This window comes from Equus caballus, chromosome 10 (assembly GCF_041296265.1).
Source record: "Equus caballus isolate H_3958 breed thoroughbred chromosome 10, TB-T2T, whole genome shotgun sequence".
In the NCBI taxonomy this organism is placed as follows: domain Eukaryota; kingdom Metazoa; phylum Chordata; class Mammalia; order Perissodactyla; family Equidae; genus Equus; species Equus caballus.
The window spans coordinates 83,506,411-83,522,173 of record NC_091693.1 but is presented as its reverse complement, the minus strand read 5'-3'; the positions used below and the strand labels follow the sequence as shown (position 1 = coordinate 83,522,173).

The following is a 15,763-nucleotide window of genomic DNA, read 5'->3' as shown; positions in this document are numbered from 1 at the left end:
TGCTTAAGGTTTGTTACGTGTCCAGGAAAATGAGTAAAGTTTCTCAATTTTTTGGCCTTGGGTATAATTTTTCATTGGTAAGGTACACTTGGGGGAGGAGAGTAGTATTTTTTCTGAGTAACAGAGAGGTGTTGGCCGTGAGTACTTTGAAGTGTCTTTTCTAAAGAGTAGAATCTCGTGTCAAGGGGGAAGTGTATCACTCAGCAGAGAAAAAAATGCACTTACTGGGAGCTTATTTTTCCCCCTCTGCCTTTCAGAATCTTTGCCAAGAACTAGAAGCAAAGTTTTATGAAGGGACTTTTAATTGGGAAAGTGTCAAGCAGCATGATGCCGCTAGCCTGCTGAAGCTCTTCATCCGGGAGCTGCCCCAGCCACTGCTCAGCGTCGAATATCTCAAAGCCTTTCAGGCTGTCCAAAGTAAGCACCATCCCTCTTTGAAGCAGTCCTTGTACTGGTGCCATCCAGATTAATTGCTTTAATGACATTTTGCATTACAAAGAATATAACCAGATATATTTGCCTAGACATATTGACTCAGTGTTGTCAGTGGGTGCTTCAATGCCACGCATTGTTTTCTTTTTCCTTTATGAATACACATCACTGAGTAAATAAGTTACAGAATGTTCTCTTCCGGTACAGATTAACTGTATGCCCTTTAAGCAATACCAGATATTTTCATGTTAAAACCTGAAAACTTCACATTTCTTTTATAATAGAATGAGTCACATAAGATCCCTGAGACATTTTTCTTGCCAAGTGTTAAAAGCAACACTTACTGGAGAAGCTGTGGATTAACAGTTATCATAAAAGCACAAGGAGATGTGGTACAATCTGTGATTGTTTCCTGAAAAATTAACTTTGAAATTGTCATGCCCAAACATGGAACAAATAGCTTGGCTGCCTCATTGGTGGAGGGCAACAAACTTCCTATGTCTTGCTGTTTTGTGGTCTCACAAAATTTGGGCAAGCTCCAAATTAACGCCTTGAGTAGTTCTCGATTCCTTTCCAGTGAACACAGAGCTCTTATGAGGCTTACATACTGCTATAATTATCTCTTTTAGTCCTAGAGGTCATCAAAAAAGGAAAAATGCCATCTCCATGTTCTAGTGACCATATCTTTAACTTCCAAATTGGGGTACTTTTGAGAGGTAAAGGGGGGTACTATGAATGACTATACTGAGCTACAGTGTCAAGCAGAACTGTTCCCGGCTATTTTTTTTATTGAGTATAATTGAAATACATTATATTAGTTTCAGGTGTACAATGTAATGATTCAATATTTGTACATATTATGAAATGATCACCACAATAACTCTAGTTTACATCTGTCACTATGCATAGAGAAAAATTTTTTTCTTGTGTTGAGAACTTTTAAGATCTACTTTCTTAGGAATTTTCAAATATGCAATACAATGTTATTAACTATAGTCACCATGCTGTACATTATATCCTCATGACTTATTTATTTTATAACTAGAAGTTTGTAACTTTTGACCCCCTTCACCCATTTCACCCATTCCCTCCTTCCTCCCGCCCTTCCCAGCAACCACCAGTCTGTTCTCCGTATCTGTGAGCCGGAGTGGTTTTTTTTTTAGATTTCACATATAGGTGAGATCATACAGTATTTGTCTTTCTCTGTCTGACTTATTTCACTTAGCTTAATGCCCTCAAGGTCCATCCGTGTTTTCACAAATGGCAAGATTTCGTTCTTTTTTATGGCTGAAAAATATTCCATCGTGTTCCAGGCTCTTCTTAAAGCGTGTAATATTGAGATAATTCCCATGGGTCATCTTGTATCAAATATTTCTTCAGAATTTTGGGGGGAGACATGACTGAAATATTCTTCTGTTTAAATATTTTTTTAATGGTTAAGTTGTGTTATTTTGCATACATTCCTTAGATATGGATTAAAGGACCAGATTTATCCCAGAAAAACAAATGCCAGAATGACTCCAAATATTTATGAGTGTTACTTAAATAGGGTAACGGCTACTGAAAACGATGAGTGTCAATGATAATAATGTACCTCATCTACTCTTTCCTTGCTTGTGGGTTTTCTAATTCATTCCACAAGCGTTTCTTGAACACCTGTTGGGTTCCAGGCTCTGTCTGACATATTCCTGTGGGAATTGGTAGATTCTTACCACGTAATTTGCTCCCTCTCTATGAAAGAAACAAACTTCACTGTTACAAAGGCACCCCGACACCATGTCGTGGGAAGGCCAGTCTTCTGTGTCTTTTCATTGGGGAACAATTATCACACAGAAGTTAAAATGATTTCCAAAGCACTGTTGTGTGTCTGCAAACATAAGGCCGCCCGTCATATGATCACAGTTGGAAGCGAGCATCCTGAGCGCGAGCGAGCTCTACGGCGGCAGCTGCTTCTGACCCTCCCCTAGCACGCTCCAGCAAGGCTCGCTGCTCAGCCGTTGTCTTACATTTCACGGCGATGTTTATGCCAAATAACTTTTTGCTCACAAAACGAAAAAAGAGAGTAAAGAAAAGTGTTCAGTGAGGAAAAGAGTTCAGATTTATTTAATCTGTCTGCAGATCTTCCAGCCAAGAAGCAGCAGCTACAGGCCTTGAACCTCCTTGTCATCCTCCTGCCCGACGCCAACAGAGACACGCTGAAGGTCAGCGGGATGCACTTACCAAAATGTCCCTCACCACCGAGCAGAGTGATTTTCCAGTATTTGTGGTAAAACAATATGATATGATGGTGGAAACGTTAGGAGTAGTCTATAAAGAAAAGACCTATTTTTGAGGACAGATGGTGAAAGTCTTTAACTCTTTATTAATTTATTTATCAAGTTAGTCATGTTAATAATATTATTACATGTTTGGCTTTTTAATTTTTACTGTAACATTTCTTCTCCCCAAACAGATGATTGAGGTTCATTTGTTAATGGAAACCTGGGTGCTTTTTGTTTTTTTCTTCTTATTTTTTTTGTAATTTCCAAATTTTATTTAATGAGCGTGTATTAGTGAGATGAAAATGAATGTTTAAAAAGAAAATCCTAAGGCTCATCGTTATAACCCGCTGTTGCCTAAAGGTGTTACATTTGTTTATAGTTCTAAGCAGCAGAGTTTGAAGTACGTCATGATGATGACTTCGAAATGTTTCATTAGCCAAAAGATAAACCAATTCAAACAAATTCTAATTGTTTCTCTAAGGATTTACCCTGAGCTTCTGATTTGTATCATCATTTCAAAGTGATTTGGTCTAATATTCATATGATTTATTATAAATGTCTGAGGTTTTTATAATAATCAGTGGATTGTTCCACATTGATTTATTTTTCTTAAGGGCAAAAGTTTATAGAGTAATTGTAAAAGGTTTAATTATAAACTTTTATAAAAGAAAAAAAATTATTTTTATGTAATTTAGAAAGAGTATTTACCTTAAGTTTTGCCTTTGACTTAAAAAAATTTTTTTTATACTTGTAAGGGTGGGGGCTGTTACCCTTAACCCCCACGTTTCTATTTAAAATGAAATATCATGTCAAGAAATTTGATGTCAAGAAAACAACTACCACTTGGTAAATCTTGGGAATTTTTCTTGCGCCTCATTAAGACTCTGTGAGCTGAACCTAGGTGAGTGATGGTTCTCACGCTCATGGAATGAATGTTAATACTCGACTTTTCTGTATGAAGCAGCTTATGAGGATTACTGGAGTCAAAACACTACATTGCTACAGGAGAACTTCCAGAGAGTTATTCCCTTGACTAAGTCAGAAAAAAATCTTTTGCTCCACTGACTGTTTAATGAATAACTGAGAAGGCAGCATTAGGTTTCCTTTTGTTTTGGAGACAGAGGCCAACTCCAGAAAGGGTTACTTTCAAACATTGAGTGACCAGGGCTGCTGTGTAAGGGGGTATAGATCGTGGCTGAAACAGGGACATCCGGCCCAGGACAAGGTGGGAATGTATTTCCAGTCTGTTCTCTGCTTGTCAGCCATGCCCTTGACCCAGCGCCTCAACTACCCAGAAAGGGGAAGGAGCATCTTTGTCTTATTCACATAAAGATGGCTGTCTGTGTGATGACCCTGTGAATGACTGCTATAAGGTGGGAACTGAAAGACATGTGATTTACTGACAATACACTGCATTCAGATGAGTCCAAATACTTGTTGGGGGAAGCACTTACTCCGGTATGGTTACTTTCGGGTGAGGCTGGTCTCAAACTCCTTTTTTGGACTTTGCCTTCAAAGTCCCAGGCACTTTCTTTAAAAAATTCTGTATTAAAAATAAATATTTTTTAGTTTTGACTAGTTTTAATTTTTACACATGAGGTTACTGGGAGCACAACTTTATAAATAAGGTGGGAAATACTTTTGGGGGTAAAAAATGGGAAAATGCAAACAAGTAATTTTACTAATTTACTTAAGCTTTTTGAGCTTAATTGGCCAGCTTTACTGAAGGTTTCAAACAAGAATTCTAATAATAGAAACATTGAAACAAGTAGACCATGTGTACAAGAGAATAAACCATTATAAACCATTTAAATGTAGTTCTGTAAAAGAGAAGGGAAACTCCAGCACAAGGTAGTTTCAGGAAGCTTAACCCAAACTTCCCCAATTTTTCCAGTTCTGGTGCCACACTTTCAGTTGTCATTTGGAGGTAGAGGACTGTGTCTGTGACCGTGTAGACTATTTGTACAGCACATCTAATGGTTAGGAGGTACTGTGTTAAACACCACGTCCTGGATTAAACCTGAAGCTGCAAGTGTCTTTGGGCAAGCCGCTTGACCAGGATTTTCTTACCTTTGATTATTGGACCGATGGTCATACCTACTTTGACTTGGAGGAATAATGAAGACTGATATTAAGATATCAGCTGGGGATTCGTGCTAATATAATCATTGGCATTTGTTTATCCTTTCTGTAATTTTAGGAAGTTCGTTATGTACATTGTCTCGCTGAAACCTAGCAGGCTAAGAGATTAGTATTCTTACTTTATGAATGAGAAGACTTTAAAGAGCAGAGATGTTAAAAGGTTTACCCCAAGATCACACATAGCTAATAACTGACTGTGCTGGGACTCAAACTGGATTTTCAGAGAGTGGATCCAGTGATACTCATATGATACCAGAATGGTGATAGATACTTTTTTTTTTCCCCAAAGATTGGCACCTGGGCTAACCACTGTTGCCAATCTTTTTTTTTTTTTCCTGCTTCATCTCCCCAACCCCCACCCCATACACAGTTGTATATCATTAGTTGCACGTTCTTCTAGTTGTGGGATGTGGGGCGCCACCTCAAACTGGCCTGACGAGCGGTGCCATGTCCACGCGCAGGATCCAAACCCCTGGCCGCCGCATCGGAGCGCGCGAATTTAACCACTCGGCCAAGGAGCCGGCCCCTAGATACTTTTTTAAGAGGACGGTTCTTACAGTTCACATGAAGAGAAAATATATCTGGAGATGAAGTTCTTTCAGCAAGGCTGGGCTAACCTTTTGTTAATCTCATATCTACCCTCACACATTCTAATATTCTGCTAGTAATATTTTGAATAATCTTACTGCATATGCACACCACAATTAAAGTGGCTTATTACCTAATCTCTATAATTTATGCTCATAAAGGAAGAGATACACTGGTCCCTGAATAATTATTCTGGTCTCTGGAACAAAATTAAATATTTTTTCCAAACCTCACTAATTAATCTTTTGTCCTCATTTGAGAAGATACTGTTTCTGTATAACCTTATGCTTGGATTACAATTTAACTTTCTGAGTACTGTATCAGAAATTAGATACATAAATTTCATTGATAGATATTAAGGCTATGCCTTTAGTTTGTTTCAAATTTTTGAGGTCCATATAGCAGCTAAGCTTGATTTAAGATCAACCTGTTAGCACTTACAGGAATTTTTTTTTTTTATCTGAAATTCTATGAGAGATGAATCCAGTGTTTTTGGGTTTTTTTTTTCCCCCATTTTGGTATAGTTTACTTGACCTTTTTCAGGTAGAGATTTTAGGCTAAACGTGAATACATGACTCTTAGTAGTTAAGAGTTCAGAAACAAAACCCAGAGAGACCTGTAATTAAATTCCTTCTCCACCATTTGCCTGCTATATGACCTCTGGTAAATTACTTACGTTCTCTTAGACATTGTTTTCTCATCTGTAAAATTGGGATAATTACAGCATCTCTCTAGCTCCAATAAGGAGTAAGTGAGATGATCTCTATGATGTACTTAAAGCTATGCCTCCCCCATAGAGAACATGGAATAGCTGTGCAGTTATTGTTATTATTGTTCTAGACCAAAATTACTTTACGAAAGAAGGCAAAAGAAGAACTTAGAGCCTTAAGCCCTGCCAGGGGAGGGTGATCTAAGCTGCTGTGGCTTTTGTGGAACATAAGCACAGAGGACACTCACCTGCTGGCAATAGAGGTGGGAAGTGGGCGATGTCAAACTGAGCATAATTTAGCCATTTTTGGTGAAAAGGTCCTTTTCTTTCTTTGATTCATTCGTACATCCTTCATTCATTTTTTAAAAATTCTCTTCTCTTTGGTCTTTCTTCATTCTCCCTGCCTCCCCATCACAATCTCCATTCTTTTTAGATTTCTTCTCAGCCAGCTGTTGAGTGCCTTAAAGCAATAGCCTGAGGTTGAATGAGCTTTTTTAAGAGCACCTTTTTTTTTAAATTCCTTGAGATAAAAGTACAGCACTTCCTGAAGCAAGTGAATATCTTATGATATTTTAAACTGCTTTTCTGGGCTCCAAGTCTCCAGTAGGCTAGAGGGCTGACACTTCTCCATTCCTCTCCCCACCACCCAGCTCATATGTGGGTCCTCTAGGCCTTCTTTCCCATCCGGTGCCATAGTCCTTAGTAAAACCAGGAACCACCTCAGGGTGTGTGAACCAAATGGAGAAGCCTTAATGACAACGCCTGTTGGATGTGGCTAGCTGACTGATGTTATGTACAACTTATTTTTTTAACTAAAGAAAAATCCCACATGTTACAGTGCTTTAATCTATCTTCGTGTACAACACAAACCTCAGAGTCTTTTCTGTTTCAGGCCTTGCTTGAATTTCTCCAAAGAGTCATAGACAGTAAAGAGAAAAATAAGATGACAGCCATGAATGTAGCAATGGTCATGGCCCCGAACCTCTTCATGTGTCACACATTGGGTTTGAAGTCCAGCGAACAGCAAGAATTTGTAATGGCAGCTGGGACAGCTAATATCATGCACTTATTGATTAAGTATCAAAAACTTCTATGGACAGTAAGTATACGTTTTTAAGCTCTGTTAATGAGTGATGATATCTAGAGTCTGAAGTCTTTTTGTTGTTATACTCTCTATAAAAAAGTAACTGATTGGGGTGATTTCAAATTAATTTAAAAAAATTAATGTCCGTTGATTAAATCTTAAGTTTTAAAATAACATTATTTCATGGTTTCCATTTGATAACGTCTAAAATTTTTTTTGCTAATGTAATTTCTGAGGCTCAGTTTTTCCTGGATCATTGCTAGATACCTGTCAGCTCTTATTTATTGGCGAGTTTCTCTTTTGACAAGAGAGGCTGGCTGGTTATTAACTATAGGTTAGCTAGAGGCTAGGTTGTAGATAGGTGGCTGCTAAAGGGACCATTGCCAATAATGCCAGTCCCTCAGGCAGTTTCCACTCTTGGCATACGAGACATAGAAGACAGCCACTATGTCCTTGAACTTCACCAAACCTCTTTTCGAACCTTATACAATGGGTGGTAAATTGCATCATGTGGATGCTCTGTACACAAGGTGAATGAGTAATACGATGCATTTTTTTCCCCAAATTTAATGAATGGTGCATGTAAAATGGCATAATCTTATCAAATAGAGAAAACCTTTACTTCTCCCCAAATTTAAGAAATAAAAAATTATTTCCATAGTGTAAAATGGTGCCACTTCTTTTTCCTCCCCAAACTTAATTTCATTTTTCCATAGATTCCTAAGTTTATTGTCAACCAAGTGAGGAAGCAAAACACCGAAAATCATAAAAAAGATAAAAAAGCCATGAAGAAATTGCTGAAGAAAATGGCTTATGACCGAGAAAAATATGAAAAGCAAGATAAGACTGCAAACGATGTAAGAAAAACTTGAAGATACATATTTAATACAGATTTCAGTATTGTTTTTAAGATTACACATACAACAGAGTTTGATATGTTTTTGTAGTGTGACTTTCTACATTCTTACTGGGTCCTGGTACTACTTATCAATTAAAGGCATCAACAATGGTAACTATACTCCTGCTACTCTGAGGATCAGTACTGACAGTTGCTCAGGTGTTGGTGACTCAGCATGTGAGCTGTTAGTGGGGAACAAAGGAAGATAACAGGACCAGAATGTCTCAGTACACACCCAGCCCCACCGCACACACCCACGCCCACACCCTCACAGACAAAGGACTCCATGCAGACTCCAGTTGCCCACTGAATGTGTAATGTCTAGTGAGTCAAGAGTCCTCTGCGTGAACCACTGATCTTTTTTCTTCAATTTTCCCATCTGCAAAATGGGGAAAAATAACTAACCCAGACAAATAGGTCAATGTTCGTATTATACATAGGATCCTTCCTGGGCTTGAGTAAATACTTAAACGTTCTTAACTGGATCATAAGAATTTGGAGAGAGTTACACTGGAACAAAGAAAATTTAAATGCCTCAAAAAAGAAATACATAAATATCAGTATTTACAAACTGCTTTAAGAATATATTGAGAACTGGCTTTAAAATAATGAAATATACATGAAAACACATTATGAAGTGAGTTCATGATCTAACTTACGATCATGAAACGAAAGGGTTTCTATTGTTCTATTTACCGTGGAGACACCCCCACCACCATGGAAGTTATTCAGTTACATGCTGACATCTTGTGGAATAATGTGGAAATGCAATTACCTGCCTTTGTCTGATTTTTCTGCTTTGGCCTACTTAGGGATCCAATAATTGTAGAAAAAAAAAATTCTCCTATACTTATTTATAGCTCTTGCTGTTACAAAATAACATTTTCTTGGCATTAAACATTTTTCATCAATTTTTAAGTATCTTTAAAAACAAAATTTAATAAAAGGAAAATGTAAATAATGTTTATATTTTTTGAGACAGGTCTTCATATTATCATAGATTAGAAAGGATTTTTGAGATACATTTTTGTTTAATTTAGAATGTTCCATTTCCTCTAAAAACCATTATAAATATGTGAGTATCTTCTTGTTTTGTAGACCTGCTTATTCATATTAACTTAGGCGATTTATAGACTTTCTGTAAGGCGATTATAATGTGATACTCCCAGTATGTACCTAAGGAAACAAAATTTGTGCTGTACCTCTTTAATAATAAATCCCCAGGCAAAAATTAAAAAGTTACTTTTTTGGAGATGAAACATTTAAATAATTTTGTCATGGACAGAAAAACAGCATTAACTTGGGTTTCTTTAGCTTGTCCTTTGGGTCAATTAGATGAGAGCTGGTCCCAGATGATCTCTGTACTCTTTAGAAGGTGTATTGCCATTTTAAGCCTTGAGATTTAAAGCCAGATTTAAATCTCAGTTTTATCATGTTAGTGGTCACTTAATCTCTCTGAGTTTTGGTTTTCTCTTCTGAGAAATTCAGTGATTCTTTTGACAAAATGCTGCTAAGTGCCTCCTTGGTGCCAAGCCCTGAGTCCCTGTAAGGTGTTCAAAGGGAGGTGGGGCTTAGTGCTCACCCTCAGGGAGCTAAGAGAGGGACGGGAAGGGTTGAGCTCAGAGGGGAGAAGTGTGTGATGGAATCCTGACCATGGTGCCCTGCGCTACAAAACAGGAAGTGAGCATGAGAACGGCTTCACTGGGGAGGAGAGCTGAGATATGAAACACATGTGAGTGTCATTCAGGCAGCAAACTGGAGAGGGAGGTCTTGCAAGCAGAGGAAGCTTCCTGGCAGGGCGGTAGCCCGTCGGTGACATTGGCCCCTAGTGCAGGTTCATTGAGCCTGTTACTTTCGTTGAAAAATTATAGTCAATTGCCAGAATTTTTTCCCAGTTACTATCATTTTATTAGGGAGAACAAATATACACAGAAAACACAGAACAACAAAGTACAAGATAATGTCAAATACTATAGATACGTGGTGAGTCACTAACTAATCAGGTGAAACACTCACTAATCAGGTGTTTCTACATAGACTTCCATCAGTTGCCAAAATTTTAAAACTAAAAGGTTTAACATGAGGGGCCAGCCCGGTGGCGTAGTGGTTAAGTTTGTGCACTCCACTTCAGTGGCCTTGGTGTTCGCAGGTTCAGATCCTGAGCGTGGACCTAGCACCGCTTGCCAAGCCATGCTGTGGCAGCATCCCACATAAAATAGAGGAAGATTGGCACAGATGTTAGCTCAGTGACAATCTTCCTCACCAAAAAAAAAAGAAGATCAGAAATAAAACATTTATTTATTTAAAAAATAGAAATTTTTCATGAAAGTCTGGACTTCTATCTTAACTGGACAAGTTGAACATACGGACATCCCCCTGTCCCCGTGCCATAGGGGACCTGCTTTCCTGTGTAACAATTGCTTGGATCTGAGTAGCAGCTGTTTCCTTTGAATGAAATGAGGACCATCTACTTTGTGATAAGCCCCCTACCGCCCCCGTTTCTGTCTTGTTGGTTCCTGTTTCTTGACTCTCCCTCTAAATCATTTGAATGTGTAGCATGAAACTATGGAGCATGAAAGCACCTGGGGTGTTTGATTCATTTGTGAAACAACTATTTGATGTGTGCCTATTATGTCCAGGCACTGTTCTAGGCTCTTGAAATACATTATTGAATAAAACAGATAAAGATTGTTGCTCTATAAATAAAAATAAATATAATAAGTAAATTACATAGTATGTTAGTATGTGGTAAGTACTCTAAAAAGAATAACATTGGTAGAACAGAAAAAGGGGAATTGGGAGGGGAGCCTCTTGCAATGTTAAGTTGGGTGGTCTGGATGTTATTCATTTGAGTGAAGATGTGAAGGAGGGCAGGTTGCTGAGCTGGGTGTCTATCTCAGGAAGCACATTCCAGGCAGAAGGAATAGTGGGTATAAAAGCCTTAAGTCACGCTTGCTTGGAATATTTGAGGACTAGCAAAGTGATTGTGACTGGAGTGGAGCCAGCAAGGGGGACAGTGGTATGAAATGAGATCAGAGGGACAATGGGACCAGATTACCTAGGGCCTTGTGGGCGATCGTTAGGAATTTGGATTCACTGTGGGTGAAATGGGGCCATTGCAGGGTTTTGAGCAAAGACTTGAAAATGTGTACTATGTTTTAAAACAGTCCCTTGTGCTGTTGTGTTGAGAATAGACTCGAGGAGACCCTTTAGGAATTTCACATTGTGATCCACATGAGGGACCAGAGTGTTAGCACTGCCGGGGGCGAAGTGGTTGGATTCTGGATATTTTTCGAAATTAGAGCCATTGGGATTTCTTGGCATTGAAATGATATGAGCTGTCAGAGAAAGAAAGAAGTCAAGAATACCTTGAAATTTTTTGGCTTGAGAAGCTGGAAGGATGGAATTGACACTTAAATAGGGAAGTTCACAATTTCAGTTTGTGGCCTGTTGAGTGTGAGATATGTATTTGATATTTAAGTGGGGATGGTTGAGGGTGTTTGGAGGGAAAATTCAGGCATCCTGGCTAGTGAGGTGCAGGGAGGGGCAGGGCCAGAGGAAGGCTGGAGTGGGGCTCAAGGAAGAGCTGGGCTTCTGTTCTGTATATGACAAGAAACACTGAAAGTCGTGACCCCTGCAGGTATGTGATTATATTTGCATTTTAGAATAGTTACTATGATGGCAGGTGAAGGAAAGCTTGGAGGAGTGAAAGATAGGAGATTAGGCAGAAGATGCTGGCTCATTCCAGCCTTGATGGGAGTATATAAATTGGTAGAATCCTTCTGGAGAACAGTTGGCATGGGGCAAAGTCCTGAAAACCATGTTCCTCATTGGATTCAGAAATTCCTTCAAAGGGAAAAATAATAAGATGAGCGTGCAAATATAGTTATGCTTGAGTTCATCGCCATTTTCTTTATACTGGCCAAAATTAGAAATAAACCAAAAGGATAGAGGTGATTAGTTAAATGTGTTATGGGATATCTATGTAATGAAATGCTATGGAAATTTATGAGACATCAGAAGATATTCACAATATTTTGAAGAAAGAAGTTGCAAATCAGTGAATAGTATATTGCTATATTTGTAATGAGTAATAATTATCATTATTTTGAACACTTACCAGAGGTAAGACATGATTCTAAACACTTTGCAAACATCGTCTTGTTTCATATTCATAGTGGTTTAGTTGGAGTATATTATTGTCTCATCTTTGACAGATCAGGAAAGTGAAAATCAGCAATCTTAAATAACTTACTTAAGGTTATCTAGCTAGGACGTGGTAGAGCTGGAATTTGAAACCAAATCTGTATGGCTTTAAATCTGGGACTATTTACCATTATTTTCTATTTCCTTATAGATTACAGAAAAACTCTGAGAAGGATGTATACCCAAATTCTGGGTTTATTTATTAATAGAGTGAACATGTTTTACTGCCATTATAACATATGTTTAATATATAGTTTTTAGCACAGTCTTGGGCCAAGCCAAGGCCTAGCAATGGGGATGGAAAGAAGTGTTGAATGTGAGCCAGTAGGACCCACAAGATGTGGAAACTGGACGTGAGGCACGTGGAAGAGGGAGGAACCTAGAATGACTCATTGATTTTACCTTGGGTGACTTTATCATCAAGATAGAGCATCAAGCAAAAGGAGCAGACTTTTGATGAGTCAGTTTTTGACATTTGGGGTCGACATGCCTCCATGAATGTTAGCTACATGGGGCTGAAGCTCAAGGAGTGGCCAGACTGGAGGTGTGCATTTGTGATGAGCATAGAGATTGTAGTTTGCCATAGAGTGGTTCCTATTACACAAAGGGGATGTATGGGGTAAGAAAATTAAATGGCAAAGAAATCCTTGGGGGACACCAATATTTAAGTAGTGGGCCTTGGAAGACCAGCTGGTAAAAGAGGCCAAGAAATAATAGGAAGTGAGAGAAAGTTGAAGATTATAGTATCTTGGAAGCCTGGGGAGGAGGAGTCACGTAAGTTGAAGAGCTTGGGTAGTAGTGCCAAATGCTCAGGGGGTTGAGTTAGGTTAACATTGGATAGAGGTCGACTATATTTTGCATTTGAAAGGTCAGTCGTGACTGTCTTCAAAACCATTGTCAAGTGACTGTTGGTAGAAGAAGCCAAGTTGCCAGAGATTGAAAAATGAAAGACGAGAGATTGTAGATCATGAAAATTCATCAAGGTAATATTTTTTAAAGCACTCTGCATGCTATTAATGCTAACTATATATAATCAGGCATTCATGGTATTAAGACATGCTTGACTAGGTAAATTAATAGCATGAACCAGGTTGTAAGGGACACACTCAATCTACTTAATAAGACAAATATTTTTAATGACTACAGCATATGAATTGTTTGGTACAAATGTGAATTTCTTAATGCTAATAAAACTTATCTGTTAATGACAGCAGGAGGAAACACTTGGTGAAAAATAACAAAATTCTACACTATTAAAAATAACCATTTTCTGATAGCCTTCAATTTACAGTTGTGATTGATAGTGTACACACGCACACGCACATACACAAACACATCCATGCACTCTTGTATACACATGACCACATCACACACCAGAAGTCATGCAGCTCGAGGATATAGTCCTAGCTCTGCCATCAATGAGACATTAATGACAAGTCATTTTATCTCTCTGGACCTCAGTTTCTTCTATAAAATGAGAGGGTAAGACCAGATTAATAGTGTTCAACCAGAGGTATGCAATAGGAACATCTGTAGTATTACTTAAAAGAACAACAACAACAACAAAATATAACTGAGACACTCCCTGGACCCTCTGGGTCAGAATGTCCCAGAGCAGGACCTGGGCATGTGTACTGTATAAAAACAGTAAGGTTGATTTTCCCCCATTTGGTAACATGCATGTGTATGTACATATATTTAATTTTATTATGGGATTTTCTAATGTACACAAAAATAGAGAGAATTGTATATAAACCCCCATAAACTCATCACCAACGATCAAGCAGATTCTTCTGATTTTATTCCGTCTTGTCTCCCACACTGTTTTTCCTTTTAGTATTTTTAAGGAAATCAGGCATCCTATCATTTCAGCCATAATACCTCAGTTTGCATCTCTGCCTAATAAGGATCTAGGGTAGCGTTGAAGAGCATCTGGTTATGAATTGCTGAGTCATGCCAGTTTCAAGGTCCATTGTGGACTTAGATATGTGCATGATTTTTCTTCTGTCATTCAAGCCCACCTCTCAAAGTAAAGGGAAGCTGTATGTTTACGAGAGAGTGTGGGCACAGAGCGAGGTTCTGAGATTCTGTGAACTAAGCCGGGCTGCTCACCACGTCTACCCTGTTTGGTAGAGGGAATGAAAGCTGTCTCCCAAATGGTTAACTTCAGAGTTTACTCAGGATGACCCAGTGTCACACTCTGAGTTTACAGTTGAAGAACTAAAGTTTTAGAGAGCTTATGTGACTTGCTTAAAGTTCCAGAATGATCTAGTAACATTTTAAGGTTTAGGGCTTTGGATATGGAAAAGAAATCTGTTGCTGCCACCTTCTGTCATCTTCTCCAGAAGAATCCTGGAGTTGGCAGCAGTGCAGGGTAGACTCTGAGTCATTCGTGGCTGGGGTTGCCTGTCTGTAGTCACCACTCTGTTTCAAATGCCATCTCTGGTTTCATTTAACAGCTCTCATGCAGAGCATCTTCGCAGGTGTTGTTTCAAGCATCTGCTTTAGGTCTGAAAACAGTGTCTGGATCTACTTGGGGACCCAGGTGGAAAATCAGATTACAGTATCAAGCACAAATTCTTGTTTCTTTTTAAGACATTCTCTGATTTCTTTTTATAGTGCAAAAAAAATCCCTATTAAAAGAGGAAAATATTAGAACTTATTTCATTGTAAGTTAAGTGCTTATTAACTATGAAGTTATTTCAGGCCCTTCTTTAAAATTCTCTAAATCTGTGTGTTGGGTAAACCTTTGAACATTTGGGTAACTGAGGCCCGATTGTAATCAGAACGTAGACGGTTCCAGATCGATCATAGAGAATGCCTTCTATATGCCCACCTCGAATCAGACTAAGGTGATAAATATGCCATTTTACTTTAAGATACCTTGCTAAAATGTCCTTGTTTAATTTTCTAAAATATGTGTTATATCCAGCCTTTTTTTGAGAAAGGTGTATTTCCAGTTTGCCCTTTTGAAGATAAAAGGTTTTTCTATAGCATTAGAAATGTCAGCTTTACATTTAAATTAGCTTTTAGTGAAAAAAAGAGATGGAATTAATGTCTCTTCTAAAGGTCTGACATTAAATTTCTAATCTCTAGAGTGCAAAAATAGGAACAATGTAGTGTTTATCTCTACACCTGATGAAAATATCAGTTTACTTAACGAAATAATAAGAAATAAAATTATATTTTAAAAAGTAGACGTTGTCACTATGTAAAACACATGAGGACCATATGAGATCATTTTCTCTATTATGACAGTGTTTGCATGCTTAAGAAATTAACTAACATTTTCTAAGTTGTAAAATCCTTTGTGACTAAATTTTATTAGTGTGAGTCAAATACTGTTCTTCTCCAGTCTTGCTGCACAACACGTAACTTCAGCTCACAAGCACACCAAAGTGAGAGAGAGAGAGCGTCACAGCTAAGACAAAAAAACATGAAAT

General features: G+C 38.2%; 1 protein-coding gene across 8 annotated transcripts in view; it reads left to right on the top strand.

Moving 5' to 3' along the window:
* The window catches only part of ARHGAP18 (Rho GTPase activating protein 18), a 171,741-nt gene that overhangs the window by 144,978 nt on the left and 11,000 nt on the right, over window positions 1-15,763 (top strand). For all 8 annotated transcript variants that reach the window (XM_005596918.4, XM_070223766.1, XM_070223769.1 and 5 more), the window contains 4 exons: window positions 258-417; window positions 2,551-2,633; window positions 7,025-7,231; window positions 7,933-8,073. In XM_005596918.4, the coding sequence (XP_005596975.1) occupies window positions 258-417; window positions 2,551-2,633; window positions 7,025-7,231; window positions 7,933-8,073 (591 nt within the window). The remainder of the gene's footprint in view (window positions 1-257; window positions 418-2,550; window positions 2,634-7,024; window positions 7,232-7,932; window positions 8,074-15,763) is intronic.